General features: G+C 38.2%; 1 protein-coding gene and 1 non-coding gene across 5 annotated transcripts; one reads left to right on the top strand and one right to left on the bottom strand.

Annotated features, from left to right (window-relative positions):
* The first annotated feature begins 276 nt into the window (after nt 1-276).
* Nucleotides 277-16,326, top strand: LOC107764723 (E3 ubiquitin-protein ligase COP1-like). 4 transcript variants are annotated; one of them, XR_012705943.1, is made up of 14 exons: nt 277-875; nt 3,940-4,017; nt 5,168-5,323; nt 11,244-11,585; nt 11,699-11,856; nt 11,955-12,020; nt 12,513-12,591; nt 13,049-13,204; nt 13,291-13,389; nt 14,711-14,815; nt 14,912-15,091; nt 15,511-15,621; nt 15,727-15,959; nt 16,136-16,326. XR_012705943.1 is itself a non-coding variant. In XM_075246354.1 (13 exons), the coding sequence occupies exons 1-13, from the start codon at nt 540-542 to the stop codon at nt 15,892-15,894; spliced, it is 2,034 nt and encodes a 677-aa protein (XP_075102455.1). In that variant the 5' UTR covers nt 277-539; the 3' UTR covers nt 15,895-16,326. The 4 variants fall into 4 exon arrangements, 3 of the variants coding, with proteins under 3 accessions (XP_075102455.1, XP_075102457.1, XP_075102456.1); XM_075246354.1 differs by having other exon boundaries at nt 15,727-16,326; XM_075246356.1 differs by lacking the exon at nt 277-875 and adding an exon at nt 3,086-3,457 and having other exon boundaries at nt 15,727-16,326.
* Nucleotides 16,327-16,462: 136 nt separating this feature from the next.
* LOC142177877 (small nucleolar RNA snoR111) lies at nt 16,463-16,597 on the bottom strand. Its single transcript, XR_012706419.1, has one exon. It is a non-coding gene; the product is annotated as a small nucleolar RNA snoR111 (small nucleolar RNA).
* Nucleotides 16,598-19,713: the final 3,116 nt, after the last annotated feature.

The raw sequence follows: 19,713 nt of genomic DNA on the forward strand, positions 1-19,713 counted from the left end.
TGAAGGTAGTAGTATAAGGGTGGGATGTAGTGTTCTATTGACGAGTTTAATTGAATCCATAATTTTTGACGCAAAATAAAAAAATATTTATAAAAAATTATTAAAATTATAAATAATAGATATGAACCTATAATTTTATAAATATGATAGATTTCGTGCTAAAAAAATCTTAAAGATTGAACCCATAGAATTTAAATCTTGAATCTGCGGTAGCTTACTACCCTCACAATAAAACACTAACCTTCTTTACTTTTCCTATTTCTTAATGTGTACGAAACATAAAATAATAAGTTGCACCAACTGAATTTTAAATTCTGAATCTGTTTAAAAACAAATCTCTGCTACATATTACATGCACTCAATGGTTCATAACTATATTAGTATTGTGCACTCTGATTCTAAATTTTGAATCCGTTTGTGTAAAAGTTGCATTTCGCTTTAGCATTCATTAGTTTCAAATTCTTAATCTAAACTTTCATTGTAGTCTGCACTCGTTTCATAAATATCATTCAACTGAGAGAGAGAGAGAGATTGTAGTGATGGAAGGAGGTGAGAGTTCGGTGGGAGATTTCGTGCCTGCGATGAAATCGGAGAATTTAAGTTCCGGCGAATTAGCACCAGGGACGGCGGCGGCGAAATCGGAGCAATTGTTAGCTTTGCCACCTCCATTGGCGGCGACGGCGGAGAACGAAGAGGACAAAGAGATGATGTGTCCGATATGCATGCAAATTATGAAAGACGTGTTCCTCACGGCGTGTGGACACAGCTTCTGCTACATGTGCATTGTCACTCATCTCCACAACAAAAGAGCTTGTCCCTGTTGCTCTGTTTACTTAACTGTTAAGCAGCTTTATCCTAATTTCCTCCTCAATAAGGTAACTTTTCATCTTTAATTCCCCTATTTATATCCATGCTTGTTTTAAGTTATTTTTTAAATTTTAAGTTCTATGCACTCACTGTGTAACTACTAGTTATATAATCAAGTCACTCGTTAGTTAAGTACGGATAAATCTCTTGACAAGTATTAATTGGTAATTTGGTAAAAATTGTAGCTAATATGCTATTATAAGTAAAAATTCATTGTAAAAAGTGTGCATTGTCAGTGTATATAACTGATAAGTCACATAATTAGGCCACTTATTGGGCAATTACAGATAAATTTTGTGACAAATATTAATTGGTAATATGATAAAATGGTAGCTAATACGCTATTAAAGGTTAAATTTCACTGTAAAAAAATATGTGCGTTGTCAGTGTATAAAACTTAAATCTTTTTTTATATTTGTTAAATTGTTGCGTTTGTTTGATGGTTCCTATATACAAGAACAAAGGTGATATCCAAAATTGCAATAACTATCGGGGTATCAAGCTGCTTAGCCATACTATAAAAGTCTGGGAAAGAGTGGTAGAGCTAAGGGTGAGGAGGAGTGTGTCTATTTCCGCGAACCAGTTTGGGTTTATGCCGGACGTTCGACAACAGAAGCCATCCACCTTGTTAGGAGATTGATGGAGCAGTATAGGGAGAGAAAGAAGGACTTGCATATGGTGTTCATCGACTTAGAAAAGGCGTACGATAAAGTTCCGAGAGAGATTTTGTGGAGATGTTTGGAGGCTAGATGTGTACCTGTTGCTTTCGTTAGGTTGATTAAGGACATGTATGATGGAGTAAACACCCGAGTGAGGACGGTGGGTGGGGACTCGAACCATTTTCCGGTTATGATGTGGTTGCATCAAGGGTCGACACTCATCCCTTTTTTGTTTGCTCTGACGATGGACGTACTGACGCGCCACATCCAAGGGGAGGTCCCGTGGTGCTTGTTATTTGCAGATGATATTGTATTGATTGACAAGACGCGAGACGGTATGAACGCGCAATTAGAGGTTTGGAGGCACACCTTCGAATCTAAAGGTTTCAAGTTGAGCGGGACCAAGACAGAAGTGGAAGGGGCGAGACTCGAGGAGGGGAAGGGGAAGGAAAGGAGAGGTGAGACTTGACTCGCAGGTCATCACTATGAGAGGCAGTTTTAAGTACCTTGGGTCGGGAATGGGGAGATTGATGAAGATGTCACACATCGTATTGGGGCAGGATGGATGAAATGGAGACTCACTTCCGGTGTTTTGTGTGACAAGAAGGTGCCACCGAAACTTAAGGGCAAGTTCTACAGAGTGGTGGTCAGACCAACAATGTTGTATGGGGCTGAGTGTTGGCCAGTCGAGATCCTTCATGTCCAATAGATGAAGGTAACAGAGATGAGGATGTTGTGATGGATATAAGGGCACACCAGGTTAGATAGGATCAGAAATGAGGTTATTCGCGATAAGGTGGGTGTGGCCCCTATTGAGGACAAGATGCGGGAAGTGCGGCTTAGGTGGTTTGGTCATGTGAGGAGGTGTGAGAGGTTGTCGTTGGAGGGCCTACGGAGAGGTAGAGGTAGGCCAAAGAAGAGGTGGGGAAAGGTGATTAGGCAGGACATGACGCAACTTCAGCTGACCGAGGACATGACCAAGGTATGGAGATCGAGGATTAGGGTAGTAGAGTAGGTAGTCTAGAGTGTTTATAACAGTAGTATTGGCACGCAGTCTCGCTTTCTGTTGGTAGTAGGTTTTTATGACTAACCGTTGTTTGCTTTTATTTTGATTACCTTACTATCTTGTTGTTTTTATTCTGCTTTTATATGGCTTTATGGCACTGTCCCTTTGTGTCTATATTTTCATTAATGTGGTGCTTATACTTTCCTGAGCCGAGGGTCTATTGGAAACAGCATCTCTATCCTCACAAAATAGGGGTAAGGTCTGCGTACACACTACCCTCTCCGGACCCCACAATGTGGGATCATTTTTTTTATATTGTTAAATTGTTGCATTTGTTTGAAATATAGGAGGGAAGACAGGAAATATGTTGTGGAAGAGGTTTATTCATTCAGTTGACAATGATCAAATTCTTACTTCCGGTTCTACATTAGTTGGTACTTGGAAGAACTTCTTGGGGCCTTGCCCATTCTTTTCATTTTTTTTTTGTGTGAGTTGTTTCCTTTTAGTAATTGGGGTGGGGTGGAGAAAATCGCTAATTGTTTCCTTTTATCTTTATGTTTTTTCTGGTAGGAGTGTGTGGTAGAGTAAGTGCTGAATGAAGGCTATTTAAGTTAAAATCTCAGCTCAACTGTCTCAATTCTAAACTAGTTGGGGCAGGTTGTTTTGAATTCTCTCTATTCATTTCTCTCAACTTCTCTTTATTCATTGGATTCGTTACTCCTAATTTAATTATCTTTATAGTAGCCATCAATTTACTGCAGCACTCTTCCTTTATTTGGTTTTTGGGATCTGTCATACTTTACGAGTTCAATCCAATATTTGAAAACCTATTATAAGTGATTGATAGAATGATATTAAGCAAATATTAGTTTGTCGCTATGAAGAAATCCATAAGGAGTTGCGATGCTGGCTTCCGTATTGTAAGGTAAGACTTCTATGAACAAGTAGTGCAGGAATTGATCACTGCACTTCAAAGCTGGGAATAGAGGTAACTGTTTCCTATATTGTGATCAAATGCTCTATATGGATCTTAAGCAAGTATTCATGGAGAAATTTGTTTTTCAGAATTTACATTGAGATTCACTTGAATTGGTGAATAGTTTATGGAAGTCTTTCATATAAACTCTCTAAAGATGTAAGTTTTTTTCCCCTGGTTAAATGCTTTCTCTCAAAACTCTGAATAGCTCAATGTTTGAGATGATGTGAGAACTTCATTGATTCTCCTTTATTGTATTTCAGTTCCATTTTTTTTCTTTTTTCTTCTCACTGCTCCTTCCTTTCTTGTACTTTTTCTTTCTGTTTCATGCTCAACACTTCACCGTTTACTGGTTTATTGTTGATTAATTACATCGCTCATAGGTTATCCATCTGTCGATCAAAGTTGTGTTGATGTGCTTTATTGTGCAGTTATTGATGAAGACCTCTGCTCTCCAAATAGCCAGAAGGGCCACACCTTTGGAACAACTTTCTCAAGCAATACAGCAGGTCAGATATTATGCTCTGCGTTAGACGAGCTTTTTTATTTTTCATAGTAAAGTGAACAGCTTATAGCAGATTATTTATTGTGATGATGATGAATTGCAGTTTCTGATGTTAGTGGAACTTTTAATAAAAGGGCAGGGAGGGTAGAGTATGTCTCTTTCTCAAAAAAGAGGTAGCATATGTTTCATCTACATTCTGTCTATTTGCAAGAGGAAAAGTGATATGACAGGATGTAGTTATTTGGACATACATAACATGTGGGAACTTAGTTATTTTGTGTTGATAGTTCCTTTTGGTCCAAGGTTAGAGATTTGAATGACGTTAATTTTACATTTCTTGCACCACAACTTGTCCATGGAAAAGAGTAGCCGTTCTCTTTTTCCCATTATTTTTCTTACAATTTAACTTAGCTTTTTAAACTTGTTTCGGAAAGAGAACAATTATGAAAATCTTGTCGAGTGCATGTTGTTTATATTTTTTTGTGAAAATCTTAGATGACAGTGTCTGAGTCTGCTATATCTAATAAAGGAACAGAACTCATTTTGCAAGAACTGCAAAGTTATGTGTTCCAATACAACTACAGTTGCCGTTTGTACTGAAAGCTTGAGTCTTTTATTTTCGGAACTTTTCTGGGGTGGAGGAGGGGTAGACAGAAGAGCGAAGGACCTTTTGAGGGATTAGAACCCTGCACCCAAATGGTGCAGGGTGGAGGGTGCAGGGTGGAGTTACTTAGGTTCAGGGTGGAGTTACAAATACCCGAGGCGTATCCATGATTTAAGCTCTATGAGTTTAATCTTTAAAGTTCTTAGCATTGAACCTATTGTATTTTTAAAATTATGAGTTCAGACTTATTAGTTATTGTAATTTAAATAAATTTTTACACATAAATTTATTCTGTGTCGAAAGTACTAGGTGCTATAAGGCTGCATCCACCTCTGACAACCTCTAGGCTGCAACTCCAACCCCAGAACTGTGTGTCCATTTAAGTAATTTTGTTGAAGAATATTCTTAACTTGTGACAAGATGTTTGTTTGTGCCTTGTATTTTTCTCGCAATTGCCATCTCATACTTAGATGATTTTCCTTTTGACAGTCTTTGTCTTGCCTGGATACCCATTTATCTTCTGGGGACTTCTCATTCTGATTCTTAACAGGGATGCGAGGTGTCTGTTAAAGAGCTTGAAAGCCTCTTATCACTTCTTATGGACAAGAAAAGGAAAATGGAGCAAGAAGAAGCTGAATCAAGTCTCCAGATTATGCTTGAGTTTCTCCAGTTGTTGAGGAAGCGAAAGGTTGAAGAGCTTAATGAGGTTTGTCTTGAACTTATATCTATTGTGGTTTTTAGTTTTGTAATTATTTATTCTGTCGTGGACAATTTGGTTCTTTCTTCTATTTATTTTTTGATTTCATGCGGTTAGGACTTGGGTTTATTTTGTACAAATTCTCTTTGTAGACTAAATGGAGAAAGGCATATTCCGTTAATATTACTATGGAAATTTGGGAAGTTGATAGATACTTGAGACCTGCTTTTTCCCTTAGATGTGACATGAAAATTTAATCGACATGAATTGCGAATTGCTTCATAAGAAGCTTGGGCAATGTTTGTTGCGGAAGCCAAATGTATATAGTGTGAATGAGTCACAATTACTATACCAAAAATTATGACAACCACTAAATAATAAACAAGACAATAAGACAACAATAAAAGAACACCAGAATTTACGAGGTTCGGCCAATTTTGCCTACTTCCTCGGACACAATCAATATTTTATTCCACTCCAAAATTACAAGTGAAATAATACTAAAGAGAGAAGATACACATGCCTTAAGAAGATAAAAGGCAAATGAGAGGTGTATTTAAATCCTAAACATTAGGCCTCCTTTTATAGGGTGAAATTCTCATTCAAAATTGTCATCCACCGATGTGGTACTTTTGCCAATTTCAACAAATCTCCACCTTGGCAAAATTCCACATCTTCAATTTTCTCTCAATAACAAATTTTGGTTGTGTCTTCATCTTCAATCTTTAGTGTTCAACAATGTTGATCAAATCCAAACAATGTTGAAACTTGACCGCAGTCACCACTTTTGTCAGCATATCAGCAGGGTTCTCCGTAGTATGAATTTTCTTCACCGTGACTCCACCTTCTTCTATGATTTCTCGTACGAAATGATACCGAACATCAATGTGCTTCGTCCTTGCATGATAAACTTGGTTCTTCGCTAATTGAATAGCACTTTGACTATCACAAAAAATTGTAATATTTTTTTGTTCAATACCAAGCTCCTTTAGCAACCCCTGAAGCCAAATTGCCTCCTTCACAGCCTCCGTAATAGCCATGTATTCTGCCTCTGTTGTAGACAAAGCAACTGTTGACTGCAAAGTAGACTTCCAACTAACTGGTGCCTTTGCAAAAGTAAACACATAACCAGTAGTTGACCTTCGTTTGTCCAGATCACCCGCAAAATCTGAGTCACAATATCCAACTACAGACCGATTGCCTTCCTGCTCAAAAACTAACCCAACATCTACAGTACTATGAATATACCGTAGAATCCATTTCACAGCTTGCCAATGCTTCTTTCCTGGATTATGCATATATCTGCTAATAACTCCAACGGCTTGTGAAATGTCAGGTCTCGTACAAACCATTGCATACATCAAGCTACCAACAACATTTGCGTATGGTACCCTTGACATATACTCCTGTTCAGTTTCATCCTTTGGCGACATAGTAGTACTTAGCTTAAAATGGGGAGCAAGTGGCGTACTAATTGGCTTAGTCTTCTTATCTATGCCAAAACGCTTTAGTACTCTCTTCAAATATTCTTTCTGAGATAAACAGAGTTTCTTTGTACGTCTATCTCTTATTATCTCCATGCCAAGAATTTTCTTTGCCTCACCCAGATCCTTCATCTCGAACTCCTCCTTCAGTTGAATCTTCAACTTATCAATTTCTTCCGAATTCTTGGAAGTTATCAACATATCATCAACATATAGAAGAAGATATACAAAGGAACCATCATTAAGTTTGCGCAAATACACACAATGATCGTATTTGCTTCTCTTGTACCCTTGCCGCAACATAAACTTGTCAAATCGCTTGTACCATTGTCTAGAAGATTGTTTCAATCCGTACAACGATTTTTCAAGTTTGCATACTATATTTTCTTTTCCAACAACTTTGAATCCTTCTGGCTGAGTCATGTAGATTTCCTCCTCCAAGTTTCCATGTAAAAACGCAGTTTTTACATCCATCTGAACTAGTTCCAAATCCAACTGTGCTACCAAAGCCAACATAATTCTAATGGAGGAATGTTTTACAACTGGAGAAAATACTTCATTGTAATCAATTCCCTCCTTTTGAGCATATCCTTTGGCCACCAATCTTGCTTTGTAGCGAACATCTTCTTGGTTAGGAAATCCTTCTTTCTTTGCAAATACCCATTTGCACCCAATTGCTTTCTTTCCCTTCGGGAGATTGGCCAATTTCCATGTATGATTCTGATGAAGGGACTGCATTTCTTCATTCATGGCAATCCTCCACTTATCTTCTTCTGAACTTTGGATTGCGTCTTTATAAGTGGTAGGAACACCATCAGCTACAATTGAGGTTGCACAAGCAACCGTCTCTATAAGACGAACAGGTTTCGTTATTGTCCTTTTTGGCCTGCTGGTTGCTATTGATTCAAGTTGTTGTCGAGGTTCCTGAGTTGGAATCTCCCTTTCTACTGGCTCTTCTTCCAGAGGGTAATCTTCATGAGTTTCCTCCTCTGCTTCTTGTGTAGGAAAAATAAATTTTCCCTCAAACTCCACCTGCTTTGATGCACCACCAGTTTGTTTGACATCTTCAACTGTCATCTTATTTGTTATGGTAGATTCATCAAAGGTAACATCTCTGCTGAATATAATATTCCTTGTCTCTGGACACCATAAGCGGTATCCTTTGACTCCAGAAGTAATCCCCATAAATATAGCCTTCTTTGCTCTCGGATCCAATTTTGACTCTTTCACATGATAGTATGCAATTGAGCCAAACACGTGCAAAGAATCATAATCTACAGCAGGTTTTCCATACCATTTTTCAAATGGTGTCTTGCCATCAATAGCAGCAGATGGTAGACGATTAATGAGGTGGCATGCATATGTAATTGCCTCAGCCCAAAATTCTTTGCCCAAGCCAGCATTGGACAACATACACCGTACCTTCTCCAGTAAAGTCCGGTTCATACGTTCTGCCACTCCATTCTGTTGTGGTGTATTTCTGACAGTGAAGTGTCGGACGATGCCATCATTTTCACAAACCTTATTGAAATGATCATTTTTGTATTCACCTCCATTGTCTGTGCGAATACACTTGATCCTCCTGCCTGTTTGATTCTCCACCATCGTTTTCCATTTGAGAAAAATTCCCAACACTTCATCTTTCCTCTTCATTGTATACACCTACACTCTTCGGGAAAAATCATCAACAAAGGTTACAAAATAGTGCTTCCCACCCAATGAAGGTGTTTTGGAAGCACCCCAAACATCAGAGTGTACATAATCCAAGATGCCTTTAGTATTATGGATCGCTATACCAAATTTAACCCTTGTCTGTTTCCCTTTGACACAATGCTCGCAAAACTCCAAGTTGCAAGTCTTTACGCCTTTTAACAATCCTTGATTAGATAAAGCTTTCAAGGATTTTCCTCCAGCATGTCCCAAGCGCATGTGCCATAGCCTGGTTGCTTCTGCCTCTTTGTCATCACTGGATGTCACTGTTGCTGTCCCAATAACTGTGCTACCACGATAGCAGTACATGTTATTGTTCTTCCGATTGGCCTTCATTACCACTAGTGCACCGGAGCATATTCTCATCACTCCATTTTCTGCAATGATTTTGAACCCTTTTGATTCTAGGGCTCCCACAGAGATGAGATTCTTCTTCAAACCCGGTACATATCGAACATCTGTTAATGTTCTGATCATTCCATCATGGCTCCTTAATCTTATTGAACCAATGCCATATGAGGTAAGAGGGCTGTTATCCGCTGTGTGGATGACTCCATATTCTCCTTCTTGAAAATTCACGAACCAGTCCTTGTTGGGACACATATGGTAGCTACAAGCCGAGTCCATCAACCATATGTCTGATGATGTTGATAACTCTGTTGTAACTAATGAGAAGTCTGAATCATCACAATCAGCTACATTTGAATCCATAATGGCCTTTCCATTGTTATGTCTGGCCTTATTCTTCAACTTCGGACAGTCTTTCTTCCAGTGCCCCTTTTCTCGACAAAAGGCACATTCATCTTTGCTGGGTCTAGATCTCGACTTGGATCTTCCCTTCTTAGTCCTCGTTTGATTTTGAGGACGACCCCTCACAATTAGTGCTTCTTCTTCTCCGCCCTTCTGTTTTTCTCCCTTTCTTTGTTCATAACTGTACAAAGCTGAACAAACTTCTCTGAGAGAAATTTCGTCATTTCCATGGAGTAGAGTAGTTTCAAGGTGCTCGTACTCATTAGGAAGTGACCCCAATAACATCAAGGCCAAGTCACCATCATCAAAAGTTGCATCCATATTTTGCAAATCTGTGACCAACTTATTGAAACTGGTGATATGTTCATTCATTGTGGTACCAGGAACATAGGTAAAGCGAAACAGTCTCTTCTTCATGTACAATTTATTTTGACTGTTTTTCTTCAAAAATTTATCCTCCAGTGCTTTCCATAATTTACTTGCAGAAGTTTCCTTTGTGTATGGATATTTCTGCTCTCTAGCAAGGTAGGATCGAATGGTACCGCAAGCAACACGATTGATAATTTTCCAATCTTCTTCTCCAATAACATCTGGCTTCTTTTCTTCAATGGCAAGATCTAGCCCTTGTTGAAAAAGAACATCTAGAACCTCGCCTTGCCACATCCCAAAATGTCCTGACCCGTCAAAAATTTCTACCGCAAATTTCGCATTTGACACAATTCTTGTCATAAGCGAAGATGCCAACGATGACGTATTATTGACACTTGATGTAGATTCTTCTTGTTTACTGTCTCCCATTTTGACACAAATATTATTTAGTAGCTGACGACACAAATCAAGATTATTTCCTTTCTGGTGTGGAAGATCAGACTAAGCTGCAACCACAGAGCATACTCAGATAGAACCTTGACTCAGTTACCAAGATAGATCTTTTCTGATGTGGAAGATCAGACTATGCTGCAACCACAGAGCATACTTAGACAGTACCTTGGCTCTGATACCAATTGTTGCGGAAGCCAAATGTATATAGTGTGAATGAGTCACAACTACTATACCAAAAATTATGACAACCACTAAATAATAAACAAGACAATAAGACAACAATAAAAGAACACCAGAATTTACGAGGTTCGGCCAATTTTGCCTACTTCCTCGGACACAATCAATATTTTATTCCACTCCAAAATTACAAGTGAAATAATACTAAAGAGAGAAGATACAAATGCCTTAAGAAGATAAAAGGCAAATGAGAGGTGTATTTAAATCCTAAACATTAGGCCTCCTTTTATAGGGTGAAATTCTCATTCAAAATTGTCATCCACCGATGTGGTACTTTTGCCAATTTCAACAATGTTCTCTTTGCAATAACTTCATGGGAAGGAGATGTGCATGTATGACTATGACTATCACTATATCTTCAACAGTAAGACCCATGTCTGAGACTGAGAGTTCCAGTGTTTGTACTGTTTATTTCCTATTTCTTGTGTATTAATACTCATTCGATTTTCTGATAATTGGGGTGCCTCAGAGGTTTTCCTTTTTGCTTTTTTTTTTGTGTGTGTGGGGAGGGCTTGCGGTAGGCTCAGGAGAAACTGGTGCTTCATGTACTATATTATACAATCATGTAATGCTCCTCTATCTCAATTGAAGTGTTCCTATTTCTTGGAATTTTGGGCACAGTTATCCAGGTTGGACTTGAATTTTGTTTTAATTAATTTGAATGGTCCGAAATAGAGATCCCACAATATTTTCTGGAAAAAACCCAATGGAAAAGTTTCGAAAGTAATGAAAAAGCCTCTCTTTCAGGAAAGTGGAAGAACTTTGAGACAACTCAAAATAGAGGGTAAAGCAATCAATTTGGAACCAAGGAGGAATACTTACAGTTTTAGCTGTATGTTTCCTCGGTTCCCACAGGCTTGATTTCATCTTTCTCCTGCTTATTAGGGTGCAAGCAGATTATTTACTATTTCCTGCATATTTCATAGGTTGAAAATGATCTCCAGTTCATTAAAGAAGATATAAGTGCTGTGGAGAAACATAGAATGGAATTGTATAGGGCAAGGGGTAGATATGCAGCAAAGATGAGAATGCTAGTAAATGATTCTTCTGCTGTGACAATTCGGCCTTCATTGATAGATAAGCAAGGTAGTGGCATTATTTCTGGTTCCTCAATTTCACAGCGACAAGGATATGCTGCTTCAGACACTTCACAGAACAGGAAAACAGATGCAAGAGCTCTAGAGAATGTTCACAGGACAGATTCCGACTCACAGAATTCTGATCAATCTGGACTTGCGACAGCAAGAAAGAGAAGTATCTACGCACAGGTCAGTATTTTGTAAATTAGCTTATTGGAGGTTGTTGTAAATTTGGGGTTTGGCCTATGCTGGAAGAATATTTCGTTGTTTATATCCCCTCTTTAATACGCATATTGCAACAGCTCGATGATATACAAGGTTATTATTTGCAAAAACGGCGACACTGCACAAAACAGTCACATAGACAGGAAGAAACGGTAGCAAACGTCATAAACAGAGAAGGTTATTGTGCCGGACTTGAGGATTTTCAATCTGTTCTATCTACCTTTACACAATACAGGTCCGTGTTTTTTGGTCAATACGTTTTGCATTGACTGCAAAGCCTCCTATATATTTGAGCTTAAAACTTTTGTCTACTTTTTTTTTTGGTTCAAACAGTCGGTTGCGGGTTGTTGCTGAACTTAGGCCTGTCGATCTTTTCCACTCAGCTAATATTGTCTCAAGGTAAAGAGCTTATTGCATGTAGAAAGATTCCATGAGCTAGAGGAGTTCTAATAAGTACTGAAGGCAAGAATGTAGCTCCCTCCAAGAGGCCAGTTTTTAAAGTTATAAAATTTAAATGATGATGCCAACCTGTTGATGTGTTACCACTAGTCTACAGCTTGCTGAATTTTCTTTGTTTGGCTTTTGGCGATATCACTATATATGATTGACTTGGTGGATGTTGAGAGATTTTCATCATCCGATCACTCCTGATCCCAAAAATGGGTCAGAAAGGTCATTATCATTGTTAGAAATATAATGGTAATTCTACTCTGTTTTTCAACCCATGCCTGCGGCAGCAAGAGGTTGAATCTTCTCCTCTTGGGAGGTCTTATTTTGGTAACTAGTGAATGGACTCTACTATCTCTTCAATCTTTGTACATGATCTCTCTCTCTCTCTCTCTCTCTCTCTCTCTCTGAGTTCTTAACACCTCCAATTGCCTCATTTTTCAGTATTGAATTTGATCGAGATGATGAATTTTTTGCTACAGCTGGCGTGTCGAGAAGAATCAAGGTCTTTGACTTTTCATCAGTAAGTATACCTTTCGTGATCTTAAAAAATCCTCCCATTGTTAATGGAAATTTCTAGCTGGTAGTTTTTCTTTTTGAATCTGCTGTGGCTGATTTACTACTTCACATTTGGTAGATTATTTTTCCATTTTATTCGACAATGTTGGAATATTCTCAAGTGCCGTCAAGTAAAGCTGGATTACAGCTTCATGTCCCTTTCCCACGTTGGTTTTTATTTTTTTTGAAAACGTTGGCTTAATGAGATGTTTAAATAAACTTTCTCAAAAGAGAATTTAACTTCTCAAAAAATAGTAAGATGTTTAAATAGAATAGTGTCATTCTGATAAAAGTCAGTATGATACCGCTCTTTTACCTCAACAGTTTGAGATGATTTAAATACTTAGTATTCTGAGAGCATTTTCTTGTACTTCTATTTCTCTACTATGTATAAATCGAATATGATATGTTCTCATTTTCAGGTGGTAAATGAACCAGCTGATGCACAACGTCCTGTTGTTGAAATGTCTTCACGATCCAAACTTAGTTGTCTGAGCTGGAACAAGTACGCAAAGAACCACATTGCGAGCAGTGACTATGAAGGCATAGTAACCATTTGGGATGTGAGCAGTCGCCAGGTAGTATCTGTTTTCAGGAGTTTTATCTTTGATCATGGGGCATGTTTCAAATCTCTAATAACATTATTATATATTTTCTTGCTCAGAGTGTGGTGGAGTATGAGGAGCATGAAAAACGAGCATGGAGTGTTGATTTCTCTCATACTGATCCTTCTATGCTTGTGTCTGGCAGTGATGATTGCAAGGTAAAAAGAACTTCATCATTTCTCTTTTTGCTTTTCATGGTCTTCTCTAATATATCGCTAGATTGACTACTGTAAGAGCGTACGTAAAGTTGACGAAATTGACAAATAGAGCAAATAGGGGAGTATGTCATTCAGCTTTATGGATATCAAATTCCTGGAAGTTGCTAATAGATTATTTTGCAAACGCTTGTCTTAATTATGCAAACCTTTTTGAGCTACAAACATCATTTTGTTACACCTTATGCAGTTGGGTTTACCATCAACAAATCAGAAGAGTGAGATGCAGCAGGCAACAAGGGCCATAATTCGTCTTATTTTGGATTTTTCATTCCTTTGAATTCTTTTTCGTATTTTAGGAATTTGCTAAAGTTCTGGTTCAGAAGTAGGAATAAAAGTTTGAGAGATTCTTTCAGTTTCTCCTATTGGATTGATAACAACTATATTCACTTTTGTTAGAATCGGAAAATCGGGTAGTGCGGAATTTAGTCAAGCAACGTTATAATGACAATAACAAAGACAATTCAAGTTGATAATAACGACAATTAAAGAAGATAAAGAAGACACAAATTTAACGTGGTTCGGTCAAGGTGACCTACGTCCACAAGCGGAGAGGAGCAATTTTACTATTCCAACAAGAGTACAAAAGAGAGTACAAAATTAGAGTAAATACTCTAATTAGTCCCAAATACCCCAAGAGAATAACCTCACAAGATCACTCCAAAGAAAGGGTTCACACAAGTGTTTCTCAACACTCACTCTCTTACAAAATACTCTATAATGAAATAAAGGAGGAGAAAGAAAGACAAGAGTGAAAAACTCTTGAATTGGTGTGTTTTCAAATGAGGAGAAGCTCCTCTATTTATAGCAAGAAATCCTTAACCTAATAGTGGATGTTATGTAATAGCAAATGTCATGAAAACTTGGTCCACAAATTGTGCTATAGTAGATATTATGTCATGGCAAATATCATGAAAACTTGGCCCCCACTTGAAAATAAGCCAAATTAATGGCCATATTACTACTTTCAAGTTTGAGAGGTAGTTCCTCAGATTGGGTTGATAATAACTATCCTCATTGATGGTTTACTTTTCTGGTCTGATTAGTCCCAGAGTCTAAAAATATATATTTGCAAAATCATATGCTGGTTATGTATGAACTGGTAAGTGTGAGGCCGCTTCTGTATGTTATGTGAATCACGCCCCATGTATGGTTCAACGACAGAGAGCAAAATGTACTCACTAACTGCAACAAACAAAACATTGTTTAAAAGGATTTCAAATGTGTGAAATATCATAGCAAGCTAACTCTAATTTCTCAACAGGTCAAAGTTTGGTGCATGAAGCAGGAGGCAAGTGTTATTAGCATTGACATGAAAGCAAACATTTGCTCTGTGAAATACAATCCTCAATCCAGCTTTCATATAGCTGTAAGCCACACTTCCTCTTGAATCAATGCATCAAATTATGCTAAATCTCGTACGTTGTTGAACTTTTACACCAAGGCATGAGCTTGTTTCTTGCAGGTGGGTTCTGCTGATAATCATATCCATTATTATGACTTGAGAAATATTAAGCAGCCGCTGCATATTTTCAGTGGACACCATAAAACTGTTTCATATGTGAAATTTGTATCCAACAATGTGCTGGCGTCTGCATCAACGGATGGTACATTGCGTTTGTGGGATGTCAAGGAGAACATTCCAGTAAGTTATCACACTGATTCGTTAGTTTTGTTTCACTATGTGTGTTCCTCAATGTGAATACTTGAGATGTTAATTACATATTCCACTGTTTTAAAATTAATTCCTGAAAACCAAGCAAACTAGGAAAAATCCAATTGAAAACCAATCACCAGTCAGGGATTAACATTAAAATTAGAAGAGAGAAAAGGAGGGAGGGAGGGAGAGGGGGGATAGTTTGCTAAATCTCGGTGTTCTTTTTAAATGTGCATGCTGCATGTGTGTATGTAAGCTGTTTCTTTGTTCAAAAGGAATAGCTACTTCCACAAAGTGCCATATGCTGGTTCATGCATATACTTTAAGGAATTTGTATTGTAAATCCGCAAAATTGTCTAAACTTTAACTTGCCATTTTTTTTTTTACGTTTTTTTTTTTCCTTTCAGCTGCGAACTTTTAGAGGACATACAAATGAGAAGAACTTTGTGGGTCTTGTAGTAAACAGCCAATACATTGCCTGTGGCAGTGAAACAAATGAAGTGTTTGTCTATCACAAGGTATTTCTAATACTATAGTAGAAATTAGAAAACCTGGTTATTTCTAATATAGTAGATAATAGGATTCAATCATTCTCTTTGATCTTATGTTGGATTTATGCACAGGCGATTTCTAAGCCAGCAGCAAGCCACAAATTTGATTCTGACCAGAATGATCCAGATGAGGACATGGGATCACATTTCATCAGTTCTGTTTGTTGGAAGCGCGAGAGCCGAACCATTTTAACAGCAAATAGTCAAGGGATCGTACAAGTGCTTGTTCTTACTGCTTGATGAGTAAAAGTGGAACGATTAAAAGATAAAAGAATGACGAAGGGACTTCTTATGAAGGAATAGAGGTACCATGCCCCTGCACCAATTCTCCATTGTATATGTGTGACCGGATTATTAGGGTAACTAATAAAGCTTGGTTTTTTATCTTTGTTGTTCCTTTTAAACCAATTTGATTGATGGGGATGGGGATGTAGCTCAAAGGGTGTTTGATTATACGGTACTTAGTGTACTTTTATTGCAGCCAGCATCATGTTTATGGTACCAGTCTGAAGTTCAAGTGCAGCAGTTCAGAGACAAAGATTGTTTCTTCAAACTTTATTGGAATGTCTAAAAAACATAAAATCTTCATCTTGAAAGTGCATCGGTATGTGACATTTCCTCACCTCAGAAATAGAAGTAGTAGTCAATCCAATAGGTTGAAAGTTAACAAAATATGTTTCACATTTCATTTTCACATTTAAAATATTTTTCGTTAACTCAGAATTAACTAAAAAGTAAATAAAAATAAGAGAAAAAAACAACAACTAAAATTGAAAAATCGAGGAAGGAAAAAGGGAAAAATATCAAGATGTAGACGAGCAACAATCGAATCGTCAATCTTAATATATGACGACCGAAACGATATCTCGCCGATATTACTTTGCCTCTTGTAAATTTGTATATAAATGATGAAACACACCAAAAATGCTTGTTCATCATTCGATCAGAAGGAGGCGTAAAAACACAGATATTGTTTCAAATAATAAAACCAATAGGTAAAAATAGCATTTCTATAAAGTCTATAGCACACAGCTGCGATGGAGTTAGCACCATTTGTTAGATAGATCTGCTCCACAGAAGTGTGAGTATGGGGAAAGCAATTAGGCAATTTATAGAGATGCCAAACCCTAGAAAACTCTTCAGAATTGTATTTACAGTCTGATTTCGTGGGCTTCAGCCTGTTTCTATCAATCAGCTAGGATTAAGTGCAGCAATACTATTTAAAATGTAACCAATATTTGAAGTATTTAAATTTTAGTCGTAACAACGGCACATGACTATTCTTCTTCTTCTTCTCCTCCCTATTTTCCCTTTTTAGTAACTTCAACCTTCTTCTAGAGGATTCTCTGTAATATTCTGCATGTTAATGCTTGCTTCATCGTTCGAATCATCAAAGAATATTGTCTACATAAGAATTATTAATTAGTACAATAGGTTGTAAGCTTATGCAAGGGGAGCAAAACACACTAGGTAAATGAATTCGTACTACTATTTCATTATTAGATTGTTTTTAAATTTTCTAACAAGAAATAGATTCTCACGTACTCCCACAAAAGTGTTTACCTGTAAAACGGTACAATTGAATTTGTAACGTGGTTTATAGACAAGTGAATCAATTTGATCCCAAAATGATAAATAAATTAAGTAAAATGCAAGGCTTAGCGTTGAAATCGAAATAAGGTATCAAATAACTTGGTTCCGGGAGCAGAACTTTTGAATGCATTAATAAGACTATCAATAGACTAGAAATAAAATATTATTGAGCTTTAGAATAATGTGTAGCATAAATTTGTCAGGAAATTCGTGTCCCCTACAATAGTTGTTGAAGTCATTATTTATAGATGCACCTAGGGAATAAGGTCTTAGGATCAAGCTCCTCTAAATGATAATTATGGGGGTCATTGATGTGTAACGGCAGGCTATGAATGCCAAATTCTCTATAACGGATTGTGTATTTAGTATTGAAGAATATTCTTCATTGAATGTCATCGGGTGGCAAACATTCATTTGTCTTCATTAGCAATATTCCCTTCGGAGTCTTCCTGGTGCCAACCGAGGCTGCTGTCCCCGGTCTTGGTTTCTACTTACCTCGATTTCCGTATGTCTCAGGTTCCACGTGTCGCTCTATTATTTGAGTATTTAATATGAACTGATTTTACCCTATACAGATAGCCCCATTGCTTTCCGGTTGCACATCTTTATGTCATCGGGAAGTTGGTGAAGATACCTTTCCTGGCAGAAAATTTTCTGATCACTTCTGAAAAGTTTCTGACGCTTGATTAGACACACGTCTCTCCGTATTTAATGCCCCGAATATGCGTCACTCCACAATTTAGCAATACTTTCGCCAGTTCTCGAGGTAATCATGGCCACGATTTTAGCCGCCTATTCCTTTACTTATACGCCTCATTCTTCTTCTTTTACACTTCACAGTCTTTCAAACTCTCTCAACTTCTTCGCACTCAACTTTCCCTTGCTTTCACTCATCTTTAATCTTCTTCTTCAAAGAACTTTCATTACCTTCTGCTAACTATGGCCTCCTCCTCCAAGAACTCAAGTTCTCTAAAAAACAAAGAAAGCACTGATGATGCTTCCCCTCCTACAGTGAGCACCATCATTCTCAGGAGGCTCAGTACAGCCAAAGGATTTTGAAGAGAATTTTCCTTCTGCAAACTCTCGTACACAGGTTGTTGGCGTGTACCATTCTTTCATCCGTCCTTCTAGCATTCCTAGTGTGAAGGAGGATTGTGGTTATTATGATCTGAACATCATCGCTCCCAATCTGGTGGAGCGAGTAACTTTCCCTAAGAAGGGTTTTACGTACATTTACACGTATCCTTCACTTTGGGCCCATTCTTATTGAGCAAGGGACTTGATCCCGTAATCATGGAGTTCTGCCACCAGTATCAAGTCTGCTTAGTACAAGTTAGTCCCTATATATGGTGGACGGTAGCCTGTCTACGGCGGTTATTCCAGGAGATGAGGGAAGAGCTCTTCTTGGCTCGCATGATGAACCTCTACTCCCCCATGATTTTCCGTGGGGGAGTGATAAACTTTAGCAAAAATTGCCACCATGCTTTGTTCACCAGCATGGATGATGACAATGATCATAGATGGATGGAGCGGTTCGTTGTTGTTGCCACTATGGATATCATCCCGTCCACAACTCCATCTTTCTATGAGTCATGGATTCGTACATGTAAGTTCAACATCTATCTTTTCTATGATAAAAGGTTGGTTCATATTGTTACTGATCCTTCTCGTTTCATTATTTCAGCAACTCGGTGGACACCACCAAGGCTTGAAGGCTTGGATCGGTGGTTTAGAATATTCTACTCAACCTAAGTAATGAACCCCCTCCCCTCCCCCCCCCCTCCCCCGGTGGAAAAAATTGGTCCTCAAATATGGGTGGAAGGCCAAAAATCATAGTAAGTTGATTCGCGAAACTAATCTTGTTTTCATCTCATTTTTGCATATAGGAAAATTGGTTAATTTCTTTGTACGTCGAATTTAGGTCTTCCGCAGGGCTTTTTTATTATCCCCGATGAGGACATTTTGGATGATCCTGCAGAGGCTGCGAGGTTGCTGAAGGGGGCCTTCACCCAAACATGCACCATCGGACCCGCTTCTGGTACAGGTGCTTCCTCTCGGAGTAACTGGCCAGAGAACAAGCAACCAAAGAGGTGGCGTTCCTCTTCGGCTGAGGACAAAAATAAAAGGTTAAGAAAGTCGCGCCCGAGCCAGCCACATCAACTGTGGTGATTAATGATGATGGGGAAGCCAGTAATGAAGAGGCTTCCCTACAAATGAGACAATGATCTTTATCAGCTCAAGAAAACGCTCAATCTGAAGAGCTTTTAATACCAACCGTGTATGAAGTCCAAGCGCTCTGAGGAGAGCATGGCTTAGTGGAGAATGCCAATTCTCGGTTTCAAGTTCCAATCAGTGCTCCTGGTACTGTGAGGCTGAGTACCGGGCCTCTTCCATCTTCGGTTGATGAGCAACCAACAACCAGCATAACTTTTGCCGTAGTAGTTTCTCAACCCACAATGCCATCAT

The sequence above is a fragment of the Nicotiana tabacum genome, chromosome 23 (assembly GCF_000715075.1).
Source record: "Nicotiana tabacum cultivar K326 chromosome 23, ASM71507v2, whole genome shotgun sequence".
Lineage (NCBI taxonomy): Eukaryota > Viridiplantae > Streptophyta > Magnoliopsida > Solanales > Solanaceae > Nicotiana > Nicotiana tabacum.

Excerpts from the sequence above, each read along its gene's own strand:
- LOC107764723 (XM_075246354.1), top strand. The coding sequence starts at position 540 with ATGGAAGGAGGTGAGAGTTCGGTGGGAGATTTCGTGCCTGCGATGAAA. Across the intron at positions 12,021-12,512 it reads TCAGCTAATATTGTCTCAAG|TATTGAATTTGATCGAGATG; the intron begins GTAAAGAGCTTA and ends CTCATTTTTCAG. Across the intron at positions 15,092-15,510 it reads ATGTCAAGGAGAACATTCCA|CTGCGAACTTTTAGAGGACA; the intron begins GTAAGTTATCAC and ends TTTTCCTTTCAG.